At 65.6% G+C, this 13583-nt stretch overlaps 1 protein-coding gene across 5 annotated transcripts in view; it reads right to left on the bottom strand.

Annotated features, from left to right (window-relative positions):
* Positions 1-9688, bottom strand: part of GSE1 (Gse1 coiled-coil protein) — a 90051-nt gene extending 80363 nt beyond the window's left edge. For 4 of the 5 annotated variants that reach the window (XM_064519772.1, XM_064519770.1, XM_064519771.1 and 1 more), the window contains exon 1: positions 7695-9688. In XM_064519772.1, coding sequence (XP_064375842.1) covers positions 7695-9617 — 1923 coding nt within the window. In that variant the 5' untranslated portion in view covers positions 9618-9688. The remainder of the gene's footprint in view (positions 1-7694) is intronic. The other variant, XM_064519773.1, reaches the window with a different exon arrangement.
* Positions 9689-13583: the final 3895 nt, after the last annotated feature.

Raw genomic sequence — 13583 nt, forward strand, 5'->3', positions numbered from 1 at the left:
GTGCAGGGCAGCAGCTGTTCGCCCGGCAGCGGGAGCAAGCGGCGACCTGCCTGCACAAGCGGGGCCGGGACGAACCGGGACCCCACGGCCCGATGGTATTTCGCATCCCGGCTTTGCAAGAGGCCGGGCGAGGAGCCCCCGGGGCTGCGGCGGTGCAGAAAGCCGTGCATGGCCAGCACCTGCCGAAACGCAGCGCCGGCGCGTCTCCCCTCCCCTGCAGCGAGACGCCGGGCCGGCACGCTCGAGGCGCCGCCGCGGCCCGTCTCCGCAGGGGTGGCGGGGGGGGGGGGGGGACGGCGGAGCTGTCAGAGCCCTGGGCCGGGGCCCGGGAGGATGGTGCCGCTGGAAGGGCTCCCGCCTCCAGCTGTTCGCCGCGCAGGAAAGCCCGGCGCGGCTGGGAGCCTGCCACCGACGGCAGCGTGCCGAGCGCGGCCCCCCCGGCCGCGGCACAAAGAGGTCCTGTCCCCGGGCCAGGCCGGCGGTGGCACCGACCCCCCCGGCTGCCCCATCAACATGGGGTCTGTCCCTATGGCACCCCGGGCGGGGGGCTCGGAGGTCTCCTGTGCACCCCCACACACGGGCACCGGCGCCGCCGGGAGCCAGGGCAACAGCTGGCCAGATGCTGCACAGCAGCACGGCCGCAGCGGGGAGCCGCTTGGCTGCCAACACCTGGCAGCCATCCCTCTCCTCCCGGGGACGGCGCGGGGACCCGCGGCGCTGGCGGAGCGGGGACGCCGCGTGTCTGCCGCGGCAGATGGGGAAGGCGCCGGCGGGGAGGAAACCAGGCTCCCCCGCGGAGGGGACGTGCCGGCCCCGGGACACCGAGGCATCCGGCCCCCGCAAAACCAGGCGCTTCGGGAAAGGCGGACGAGCGCAGGGAAGCGCCCACGCCGTGCACGCCGCGCTCCCCGCAGGCGCCTCCACCGTCCCCGCTGTGCCCCAACCGGCTATTAAAAAAGCCACAAAGTGCTGCTGTAAGCCGGGGGAGAGGGCAGGAGGCACCGCCGGCGAGCAGCAAACACCGGCGCGCTCCCGGCAAAGGGGCTGCGGCCACGCTCAGGATGCTGCAGAAACCCCACGGGTCCCCGAAAGCTGCTCGGGAGGAGGAGATGGCTCCTTGGCCCCAGATGGGTCCAGCAGCGTAACCCCGGCCCAGACCCCAAGGACGACAACGGCACTGGTGTCCGGTTTCCTTTCCACCACGACTCCGAGCCAAGTGGTGCTGCTGGCTGCCCCGGTGCGGGCAGGGAGCAGCGAACGCGGGATGAGCCGAGCATGTGCTCGCCAGGCTCCCGGGCCCCAGCCGGGCTGCAGCCCCGCGGCCCAGGAAGGGCACCCACAGCGGGGATGAGCCCCACCTGGAAAAAGCCAATTATCTGGATGAAACATCTGTGCCTTCCCAACAGCCAGGGCTGCCCATCCTTCGCCCCATCTCCCATGGAGTTACGGAGAGGGAGGCTGCTCCAAGATGCTCCAAGGGTTGCAAAAGCATCTTCCCCGCAGCGCCCGCGGGGAAGCAGCACCGAGCTCCCGCCCGGAGCGGCAGGCAGGGTTTCCTCGGCAGCACGCGCTCGGGGCCGACCTCCCTGGCAGGTGCCGCAGCGCCGGGGTCGCGAGCCTTGGCGCTCCGCTCTGGGGACGGGGGGGGGACACGGGGGGGGGACGGCAGCCAGCTGGTGTGCCGCGCGGCCAGCATGAGGTCTGCAGCGCGGCAGCCCTGGCATTTCGGACAGCTGGGACAGCAAGGTCAGGCGAGCCAAAGCAAAACGCCCCTTCGCTCCCCCCCGCCGCGGCACACAAGGACGAGCCCCCCCCCGGGCCCAGACCCTGGCACGACGCGGGGACGGGGCCGCTCGGGGGGGTCCCGCTACGCACGCCCCGCTGGATGCCCGGGGACAAGCACCGTGACCTCACCGGCAGGAAAAAGCCGGAGGCACATTTTCCTAGTGTTGTTTCTTTGTTTGCCATCTGGGAACACGATCCAGCGGGAGGCTGTGCCCCGAGACATGAAGTCATATCATGATTATATTGCCACCTCCGAGCGGGAATTGAGATCTCATCTGAAAATGCCAGACGCGGTCATTTTTAGCCACGGCAGGCTTCATCTCCCAGAGCGGCCACGCACCCGGCGCGGAAAAAAGCTCCTTTACCGAAACGCAGCACAAGCCTCACTAAACACTTCTTTACACACACATTTGCTGCAAACAAGGCAAGTTTAACCTAGTAAAGTTGGCTTAAAATACCTCGGCCTGATTTTGCTCGTGTCTGCTAGAATTAGCGATTGCAACAGTCAAGTCAGTCACATTCAGATGTTTCTATTTGCACAAAAATAACGAAAGACAACTCAAGCCAAAAGCCTAAGAACTGAGACGCCTTAGAGCCCTAAGCGAGGAGGTCCATCCAGGCTTGACCCTCCGCTTCCTGGGCCACCGGGTTTGCTTTCACACCATCCACATCTTTCTGCTGCTGCTCAGATTCGGCAGGACAAGGCTGAGTTGAAAACAGGAAAACTGATATTTTGCCCAAAATCTTTTTTATATATAAATATAATGTAATATATATATAAAACCCCATACCACCAGCTGTAAGGTTAGCTTAGCATGTCATTTGGAGTTCGCGGCCTGAAAGCAAGGAGCCAAATCCCCGCTTGGGTAACGATGCTGCTGCCGAGCAGTAAATGCAGCCCAGCTTCTCCCCGCGCAGGGGAGCGGGGACCTCTGGACTCGGCACCGCAGGGCCATCGCTGTTAGAGGACGCTCCAGAAGCCACCGCGTGCACAGCCCTCGGTGCCTCCTCTTCCTCGGTCAGGTGTTTTCCCCCTGTTTCAAGCCTAGCACAGAGCCACGCACAAAGCAGCGGGTATCGGGTGCTCAGCGCCGCTGCGTCGAGCGGAGCGGCTCCCGGATTTACACCACTGTGGAGCCCCAGGCAGGTACAGCCCCCACGCAACGAGAACCATGTGTTTGCCACAAAGCGCTAACGCGACACACAAAACTAATTGCTTTCAGACCGAGAAGGGAAAAGCCTCCGCTTCGATTGGCCTCAACACTTGGAGCAACAAGCTCAGGTTTTAGCCCAGCTCTGAACCCTCCTCCTCCTCGAGCAGATGGACCTCTCCTCCAGAGGACACCTGCACGCACCATTAGCTGGAGGAGACAAGCACCTCTGCTGCTCACCGCCGAGAAACCCGGCCCAGGGCGAGGACAGATCAGGCAGCAAAGCGTGCAGCGAGCTCTGGGCGCTCCCGAGGACAGAGGTGGCCAGGTGCAAATTCAGTGAGCTGCTGAGCAGCAGCTGAAGGCAGCAGGAACAGCTTGACTCGAGGCACAGCAGGATTTTAGGGCTGTCCAGAAATTCGAACATACTTGCAGAAAGGTTGCATAAGAAAAAAAAAAAACGCAGATGCCCCTTAGGGGTACGCAACTGCAGCGAGAGGGTGGCAATCAAACACGGGAAAACAGGGAAAGCCATGGGAGGATTTTTCCTGTTCAAACCTTGGCACAGAGAAAGGATTTGAGCAACCACAGAAAACTCAAGACAAATCGAGCACAAGCATCCCCTTGACCCGCGAGTGCAAGTACACGGGTGACGCAGCATGCTGGCGGTGCAGTCACCTAGATAGGGGAAGGAAGACGTGAATCTACGATTTTAGAGCCCTCTTTAGCAAAAGCGACCGGGTCGGGAAGCCTGTCAGCACCACTTCTGGGCATCACTCAGCCTAAAGAGAGGAAAATCCGTGCGCTTTTTTGGGCAGAGAGGGAATCGCGCCGTGCTGGTGCTCAGCGGGGAGGAGCGGGCAGGCTGCGCCCGGGATTTCTGCAAGGCTGCAGCATCCGCTGCGATGGGCGGGCAGGCGCGGCAAAGGGACCAGAGCTGCTGCGGTCAGCGACAAAGCGGAGAACAATTGATCCCGCCGCCAACGCAAGCGAGCCAAAATTTTCCCCCCGTGCATAGCTCCCCTCCCTCTGCCGGCGGGCCCGGGGGCCAGAGCCCTGCTCTCCGGATGGAGGGCCGCTGCATGCAGCCGGCTGCTCCGGAGGAAGACGCACCCTCGCCTGGGTTTTAAAACCTGGATCCAGACACGCCCCAAGTCTCACACGCGCGGGCTTGCCCCCCTCCCGCCGCGTCCGAGGCGTTTACAGCCCGTGCCTGCTCCCTCCTTTGATGCGGCCCCGGCCGCCAGCTCCGCGACCCTCACCAGAACAGCAATCAGGGACACGAACCGCGGTTTTACGGCACATTATGATTTTTCCCCACGCTGCACCTGTCTCTAACCCCGCACTGCGCTGGGGCTGTAACTACCTCTCTCCATTTCAGAGGCCAACAACCCCGTCACCTCTCCCCTCCCAGATAGGTCCCTCCGGTTTACAAACGCTAAGTGCCCTTTTCTCGCAGGCGCTTTGATGGACGCGTTTTATGGCTTCTTCAGTGCAATCGCCCTCAACACCTGCTCAGCGTGGGGCTCGCTGCCTCCGGCCCCAGCACCCGGGGGAGCAGGTCAGGACGTGGCACAAACCAAGGACAACGTTCTCCATCCTTCCCGTGCCCCCCAGACCCTGCTGTTGCCCTGCTTTTCCCTGGGGATAATTCACAGCAGCACGTGTCCATGCTCCCGGTAGCTCTCCTCGACCTGCAGGTCTCCTGTCCAGACCGCGCAACCTCGCTTTTCCCTGCCTCTGTTTTCCGCAAGAAAACCTGGCAGTGCGCAGGGAGGGACGAGGCACGCAGCACACGGACGAGGCCCCGGAGGACCTGGCTGCCTCTCTGCAGGGCGCACCGACCTCCCCGTCTGCTAGCAAAAGAGATAAAACCTAAACTCACCCCCGCAAGCCCACGACGGCTGGATTTCTGCAGGCAGCCTGCAGCAGCTCCTCACCCAGGCGGCCAGGGTGGTGCCCGCCGGTGCCCCTGCCCACCGCGTGCCGGTGAGGAGCATGGAAACCGCGCCAGCTCACCTGGAAGACCCTCCCACGCTGGCCGGGACCGCGGGCAGCCAAGCACACCTCTGCAGAGCACCGCACAGCCTCCCTGCTCCTCGACACCCAAACCAGCAACGGAGCCACCACCGCACCTAAAAGCACCTGAGCCTCACCCAAGCTAACGAGCTGCAGGGGTTGCTTCCCCCTCGTTAGCTGCTCAGAGCTGCTCTATGAAGACCTGAGCTCCATCCTGCTGTCGCCAGGCTGAAGGGAAGGTGGTGTGGTTGCTTTTGGTGCGCTTGCACCCTCAACTTTGAGCCCCCTGGGTTTGGCTCAGCCGCAGCGGCACGGCACGGCACGGCACGGCGCTCCTCCGCGCGCAAGGGTTTGTCCTCCCCGGGCGTGTGAAAGGCAGATGCGTGTTCAAACACAGGGCTGCAGAGCTGCACGGAGGACGGGGCGATGGCGTTAACCCCTTGGGGCACGGCAGGCTCGTCCCTCCTGCCCGATCCCGTTTTAAGGGGGACGGGGGCAGAGCAGAAGCGTGCGAGGCTTCGTGCCGAGGGTTCGAGGCTTGTCCGGGTGGTTTCCAGCAGCTGGTGCCTGAAGGAGAGCGCAGCTGAGGTCTCTGGTTAGTTAGATCAGCCAAACGCCCTACCAACTCATTAAGCCATGTTTTAAATAAACCTGACATTGTGGAGGTCTCAGCTGGATGGGAAGCGCTTAAGGACAGGGGAAGGACGAGGCAAGAGGACCTTCTGGCCTGCAAGAGAGTCACCACCAGGATACAGGAGGCAAGACGAAGCGGTCCCTGGACCGGCTGTGCCTGCTCCGCTCCGCGATGGCTCCTGCCCCCAGCGCCCATTGCAGCAGCCCCTTAATCTGCTCATTAGCAAACGTGGGAACGGGAGCGAGGAGCTCGATAGGGTGGATTGGAGGCAGGGCTGCGGGTGGGAGCCCCAGGGGACGCTTCTCCGGGGGCATCGCGGGGGTCCCGAACGCCTGAGGGACGCGTGGCTCCAGGACGGGTACCGACGCCGCAGGACGCACACCCGAGCATCCGCCGCCCGCGCGGTGACGGGCGCGCTCGGAAATAGTCCGCCTGTCAGTAAAACACCCCAGCAGCACCTGTTCCCCGGCCACCACCCCGAGCTACCCCGCGGCCTGGGGACGCGGCCAAGGGCAGAGGCGCGACGGGGGCCGAGCTGCGACCCTGCAACCTGCGCAAGCCCCGGCGGCCGCGAGGACGGAGCCCGCGAGCGACCGGCTGTGCCCGAGCTCCGGCTCCGTCCTGGCGCCCCGCGGCCAGCACCGTGCGTCCGTCTGCCTGGCACAGCTCCGGTTCGGCGAGCCGGAAAGCGAGGCTGGACGTCGAGCCCGAAGCTAGCGTGGCAGCCAGAAAACTGTACTGTGAGCAGGCAGGAGGGAGGAAGGGGAGCGAGAAGGAGCGGCAGCCTCAGGAAAGCTGCTTCCAAAGAAACGCCAGCGCTTGGGAGAGCCACCGGGTTCTGCTACCAACAGAGTCGAGAGACTTTGAGGGCAAACTGAGGGATTTGGGATGCCGGTATTCCGCGGAGCCCAGCCCGGGGCCTGGTTTGCAGACGCGGAGCATCTGCCCTCCGAGAGCTGCACTGCTGCCGGTGGGAAACGTGGGGACAAAAGCAGTAATTTCCCCATTTCATAAGAAAGACAAACTTGCTGCGAGTAAATCTGCTTTGCTCTTCTGTGCTACTTTCCCCGTAACCACCTCGAAGCCTGCCGGGTAACCCGGCCCCAGGACACGCGGGAAAGAATAAGCCGTAACGTAAATCAGAAGTGACCGGGAAATGCTGAACTGAGGCCACTAATTCTGAACAAGACCATCCACACAGAGCTAAACGAAATGAAACCTTTAAAACTTTTGTCCTCTTTAAATTCTGCTTTTTTGAACACACAGATTGACTTGAAGGAGGCAGAAGGAATTCCCCTCTCCTCAGGGGTGACACAGAGCAGTCGAGAGCTGCGTCTCTGGTCCCCAGCCCTGCACGCAGAGGACGCGTCTCGCCACCGACGTGTCGGACGAGCGGCCAGGCTCGGAGGCGCCGCGGGAGGCTGCCCGGCTCCCCTCCCGCAGCCGCGCAAGGGCAGGACGAGCGGCTCGCTCCAGCAACGCCCAGCCCGGGAGCCCCCACACCAGCTTCCCAGCCGCAGGAAGGACTCGAGTTTCTCCTAAAGGAAACCGCCTCGCTGGGGCGCCTTATAAAACCAAAGATAACTCGGGAACTTTCCTCTGCGGCGGAGGCTCCGCGCGCCTTCGGCTGGAGGAATTTCCCGAGGATCCCGCCTGCCGCGGGCGGGCCGGCCGGCCGGCGCTGCTGGCAGGGCACAGGCAGCCTGTCAGACTTCCCTCTGCTCTGGCAACTATTCTTATCCGCGACTGAGAGAGGTACAAGATCAGGATTTCCCATTCTGGCCACCTCGAATCACAAACAACCCCACCTCCTTTGCCCAGGGCTCCCAAAGAGCAGGCGCCAGCAATACAGATACATGTTTTTGCAACAGGACAGATCTTGGATCTCTTGAGCCTCTTGGAAGGATTTCTCTCCACTCCTCGGTTTGATGGCTCCAGAAGTTCATTCCTAAAAGCACCCCATTTATTAACATTCGCCCCCAGGGATCAGACCCAAAAGATGAGCATCCATCTGTAGCACCGCTCTAAATCGTACCCAGTGCCAAAACCGTCCCGTCCCGGCAGCGGCGGGAGGAGAGGGAAGGGGCCCGGGCCAAACGCCTTACCTTGGGGAGAAGAGCCGGGGGCGTCGCAGCCAGCAGCTCTGGGGGCGTCATGGTCTTGCCGGCCAGGACCACGGCTCCGCACTCGGCACACGCGCCGATGGTCAGCTGCTTCCCGTCGTCCACCAGCAGGCTGTTGGCCACGCGGAGCGTGTAGAGGAACACGGGGAGCCTGGCAACCTGCACCGCTTTTAATCCAAGGCATCGCTTCTTCTCCTGGCGGCAGAAGAAGCAGACGAACGTCTCCACCTTGTACTGCCGGGACCAGGCGCTGCTGGGGTGGTGGGAATTCCTGCCCTCGTGCTGCAGCCACTGCCCGAGCAGGTCGTGGTAGCAGAGCACGCAGGTGGCCACGAGCCCCGTGGAGTCCGCCGGCCTGGCCCGCGGGGCGGGCGGGTAGACCGTGAGGAAGGGGAAAAAGGGCTCCTTCTCGCCGAAGCGCCCCGGCGGGTTGACGCTGAGCTGGAACTCCCTGCCGGCCCCCAGCTCGGCCCCGCAGATGTAGCAGACCGAGGTGGGGCCGGGCTGGACGGCGGGGCGCCCGGGCAGGCCGCCGGGGTCGCCGGCGGAGAAGACCTGGTGGTACCTTCCCAGGAAGCTCTGCACGGAGGTGATGAGCTCCTCGTTGTGGCAGGCCCTGTACATGGCCCAGAGGTCCCGCAGGACCCCGTAGCACTTTCGGCAGCTGCTCACCTCCCAGTGCTTGCTGAGCCCCTTGGCGCTGGGCGGGCACGGCAGGAGGCTGAGGAAGGGGAAGTGCATGGTGCTCTTGGCGTTCCCGTTGGTGATCTTGGCGGCCACCAGCCTCGCCTCTTTGCCGCACTCCTCCCCGCAGAGGTAGCAGGCCTCGGGCGCCGGGGCAGGGCCCGCCGCATCCTCCTTGAGCCCTCGCCTGCCCTTGGGGGCCACGCCCGCGGCGCCGGCGTTGAGGGGCACCACGTAGAGCCGCTGGAGCACGGGCACGTCGGCCAGCTCGAAGCTCTGCCACTGCTGCATGAGGGAGGCGAAGCAGCAGGGGCACACGAGGGTGCTGCCGGTGGGCGACAGGGGCTGGGCGCCCGCCGGGGGGCTGTGCAGCCAGAGGAAGGGGAAGAAGGGCGCCTGCGACGTCTTCTCCTGCTTCTGCACGTGGACCCGGTGCTGCGAGGCGGGCGACAGGGCGCTGCCGCAGATGTAGCAGACGGTGCCGGCGGCCGGCGCGGCCCAAGCGGGCCGCTCGCCTTCCTCCTCCTCCTCCTCCTCCTCGCTGGTGATGTTGATCTCGCTGTCCTCGGAGGAGCAGCACGGCGGCCCCCGCTTGCCCGGCGGCGGCGGGGGGGGCCGCGCCGCGCCGCCCGCCCCCTCGGGCTCCGAGAGCGCCTCGGCGTCGGAGAGCTCCGAGAGCTCGGAGCCCGCCGCCGGCCCTTCCTCCTCGCCCTCCTCCTCCTCCTCCTCCTCCTCGCCGTCCGCGGCGGCGCGGCGCGGCGCGGCGGCCGGGTCCCAGCCCGGCGCCCCCCGCCGCAGCCCCCCGGCGCCCCCGGCCGCCGCCTCGCACTGGTGCGGCCGCTTGAGCCAGTACATGCGCTTCTCCACGGGCGTGCGGCTCCGCTCGAAGGAGTCCCACTGCTCGCCGAGGAAGCAGCGGCAGACGGCGCAGACCAGCGCGCAGCCCTCCGCCGAGACGGCGCGGGCGCCGGGCGCCGGCTCCTGGTGCTGCAGGAAGGGGAAGAAGGGCCGGTGGTCGCGGGGGGGCCGCACTTGCAGCTTCAGCTCCTTGCCGCGGCTGATGCCGCCGCCGCAGATGAAGCAGCAGAGCGGCGGCGCCGGGGGCTGCGGCGCCCCGGGGCCTCCCGCCGCCGCCGCGCCGCCCTCGCCGGCCGCCAGCGCGGCCATGAGCCGCTGCTTGCGGGAGAGCGGCGCCGCCGCCCCCGGCCCCGCCGCGCTCATCGCCGCCCCCGGCTCATCCCGCGGCTCCGCCGGACACGCAGGCTCGGGGGGCGGGTTTGCGACGCCGCTCCCCCCCCCCCTCCCGCGCCCGCCCCCGCCGCCGCCGCCCGCCTCCCCGGCCGCGGAGGAGAAAAAGAAAGGCAGGAAAAAGCGGAAAGTTCGCCGCCGAAGTTTGGGTCCGGCCCCGGCGCGCAGCGAGCAGGCAGGCGGCGAGCAGCCGCCGCGGCCCCGCCGCCCCGCGCTGGCCCCGCCGGCGGGCGGCCCCGGCGCCCCCGGCCCGGCTCCTCCCCGGCCCCGCCGCCCCCCCGCCCCCGGCTCGCCTGCGCGGGGGGAGCGGCGCAGCCCGCGGCCCGGCCCCGCCGCGCCTGGGCGGCCGCGGGGCGGGGGGGAGCGCGCGGCGGGGGGGCGAGTCGGCCCCCACCGGGGGGGGGGGAATGTGCAAACCGACCCCCCCTGCGGCGGGTGCAAAGCGACCCCGCAGGGGGGGGATTGTGCAAACCGACCCCACGGGGGGGTCTGTGCAAGCCGGATCACGGGGGGGGGATTGTGCAAACCGACCCCACGGGGGGGGGTCTGTGCAAGCGGACCCCACGGGGGGGGGATTGTGCAAACCAACCCCACGGGGGGGGTCTGTGCAAGCAGACCCCACGGGGGGGGATTGTGGAAACCAACCCCACGGGGGGGGTCTTTGCAACCCGACCCCACGGGGGGGGGATTGTGGAAACCAACCCCACGGGGGGGTCTTTGCAAGCAGACCCCATGGGGGGGGATCGTGCAAGCCGGCCCCACGGGGGGCACTTTGCAAGCAGACCCCACGGTGGGGGGGAACTGTGCAAACCAGCCCCACAAAGGGAATTTACACCCAACCCCGCGAGGGGACCTTGGGGACCGACCCCGCGAGGGGCGTTTGCAAACCACCCCCCGAGTGGGGCTGCCCACACACGGTGCTCTGTCCCCCCAGCAGCGCTGCATCACCGCCACCCCTTCCCGTGCAGCGGGTGACCCCCCCACACACAACCCCCTGTGAGCCCCCCTGCCCCAAACAGGCACAAAAAGGCATCTCAGCTTGGCGCGGGCAGGAGGGATCCCGCGGCGCTTTGCAGAAGACACCGGTGATGTCTCTGTCCTTTACAGAGCTGTGCACCGGACATTGACTCTGTGTCCGGACCAAATACCAGCCCTGGTAATTTATTTCGCATTTAAAAGTCCTGCTGCTGTTCCAGTTCAATACCAGATTCTATTTCCCGCTTGGTCCTAAAATGCTGCATCGCTTTGCCGCTCGCTGGTAAATAGCTGATGTGTTCCCAGCCCGGGCTGGCCACATTTCAGCGACGCACGCAATAATCCCTGTATATCCTTACCTGCCTTGCAGCCCGCGATAAGATTTAGTGCTTGTAAAGCACTTTGCTGTCCTTGGACGATCGGCACCGCGGAAGTGCAAACTGTGCTGAGGTCCAGGCACAATTAAACCTGGCTTATTAACCACCAAGCATCCAGTCAGCGTACCCACAGGCTCGGCAGAGGTCTCCCAATAAAAAATATATATTAGCAGCCACAAGGATATTTCCAAGCAATTGTTTCTGGAGGAAGCTGGCTCCAGATGGTATTTTTGAGTTCATGGTAAGAGTCGCTCCAACCCCCCAGGTCTTGTCCTTGGCACTGAGCATCTCCCACTGAGGGGTGCTGAGGACCTTCCAGGATCAAACCCGAAGCATGTAAGCGCCAAGTAGGAGGCAGAGACAAAAACTGCAGTAGGGCACAGGGCGAGCGGGGCTGCGCGAGGCCCCGCGGCTGGGATGAGCGTTAGGGGACGAGGGCCGAACGTGTGAGCCGTGCATCGGCACGCCGGGATGAGCACGGAGAAGCCGCACCGGGCTGCCGGCAATGGCACAGCGCTGCCCGGCCACGAGAGCGGGCAGATTGCATGGCATCGGCTGGGGCGCGGGCGGGGGGCGGTGGGGCTCCGGGGGCCGCAGATCCGGTTTCCACACAGATGGCTGCGGCGATACAGCGACGCTGGGGGCACGGGGGGGGGGGGACGCACAGAGCGGCGAACACGATACCTCGGGAGAACGGCCTCCGCGGGGACTTTTGCCCGGTTTTCCAGGAGGCAGCAGGGCCTCGTTGTATTTTATTTATTTATAGGCCTGATGTTGTAGCTGCTGTATGTGCCGAGGGCGTCGGGAGCGCTGCGCGTCGGAGTGGACATGACTCACGCGGTCTTTAAAGGTGCACGGGCAGCGCGGCGGAGCCGCTCGGCTCTGCCCCTTTCCTGGGGCGCGTCATGGCTCATCTCCTTCCAGCCCTACCCCACGCGCCACCGTGGTATCCCGGGATATTTTTCCCCCCCTGGAAGAGCAGAATTAGGCAGGGGGGAGAGGGCAAGAAAAGAACGGGCGTATCTGCACGGCCTGGGATTTCCCGTCGCGAGGCAACAAAAAGCCCTTTGCAAACCCTTTGTGCGGGAGCCGTGGAGCGTGCCAGCGCCCGCCGGGTACCGCCCGGGGCGCGCTCCCCCCGCGAGCCCCCCGCCGCCGCCGCAGCCCACCCCGGGGACAGATGTTGTCCCGCCTGCGCCGCAGCTGGGCGAGGGAGCAGCATCGCTCGGCTCCCCGCGGCGGCGGCCACGCGGGCCCCCCCGGCGCCGCCTGCCCCCGGCAGCTCCCCGCGCTGCGGCTGCTCTTGCAGAGCAGCTCATTTATCATCCTGCGCCGCCTCGGCCCTGCGGTCGCCGTTTGCAGCGGAGGGGCCGGGAGGGAGAGCCGATTTCTCAAGGCGGCCTCGGAAAGAACGGAAAACACATGCCCTGGCGGCACAGGCGGCCCCCGGGGAGCCTCACGTGGGATTTTGCACCGCGGGGGCAACATCGCTGCAGGCTCGGGAGGCAAAAACCCTCGGCTGTCCCACCTGGAGCCGCCTCTCCCGTTTGCAGCGCCGGGACCGAGCAGCCCTCGTGCGCAGCGGCAAACCCCGCCGATGCCCCTGGGAGCGCGGGGCACAGCCTCCGCGTGACCCGATTGCATCAGGGCCGGGCACCGGGACCCAGTTGTGCAAGGCGCTGCACAAACAGCCTCCCGCGCCCGCCCGGCCCCGCGGCCCCGCATCGGCTCCGGCCGTGCCCGCCGGCGCTGCGCCCTCGCAACGGGGCACGTGCTGCCGAGCCCCGGCCCCCCGGCCCGGGAGGTTAATATGGAAATTACCAACTGCTTATTCTTTCCAGCTGTTGCTGTGAGTCATCAAGTGCCTGAAAGCGCATTTCAAACAACACAGTGCCTTCGAGACGGCGTCACTGCTCCCCCAGCCGCCCCCTCCGGATAATCCTCCGCGGGGTCTGCTGCTGGAGAAGGGAATATTTCTCCAAGGAGGCCGTTCCCGGCTGTGCGTTAGCTGGGGAGAGCCGCCGAGCTTTCCCGGCACAGTGCCCCAGGCACGCGGGGTGCTCGGCCACCTCCGGGCTCCCAGCCCTGCTCCGCTGCCCGTTGCCCAAGTCTAGCATTTTTCAGCAAATTCCCCCTGGAAATAGTGTCGGTGCCAGGTCTCCAGCATCTGGGGCTCAGAGCGTGCGAGGGCGCCGGGGCAGAGCCGGGTGGTCAGCCAGGCTCTTGGAAAAAGGTCATCCCCACTCCAAACCCGGCGGGGACACACGCGTGCAGCAAGCACGGCAGCCCCGAATCGGCCACTCGCAGGCGCCGGGGGGGTCACGCCCTTGGCCCCGCGGGGGAAACCGAGGCACAGCTCCCGCGGCTGGCAGCGCGGGGCCTGGCCCCGAGTTCGGCGACCTTGAACTCGGCGCGAAACAGCTGTATTTTTCTCTGCAAGCTGTGCTTTTCTTTTCTTTTTTTTTTTTTTTGGAGCCTGATCTACGCACTCGGGTTGTGCTTCTCTTTCAGATGGAAAAGACAGGGCTGGTCCGTGGTGCTATTCAGGACATATCCTTTTGCTGACAATTTTTGGAGGCTCTCAAGT

This window comes from Dromaius novaehollandiae, chromosome 13, assembly GCF_036370855.1.
Source record: "Dromaius novaehollandiae isolate bDroNov1 chromosome 13, bDroNov1.hap1, whole genome shotgun sequence".
Taxonomy (NCBI): domain Eukaryota; kingdom Metazoa; phylum Chordata; class Aves; order Casuariiformes; family Dromaiidae; genus Dromaius; species Dromaius novaehollandiae.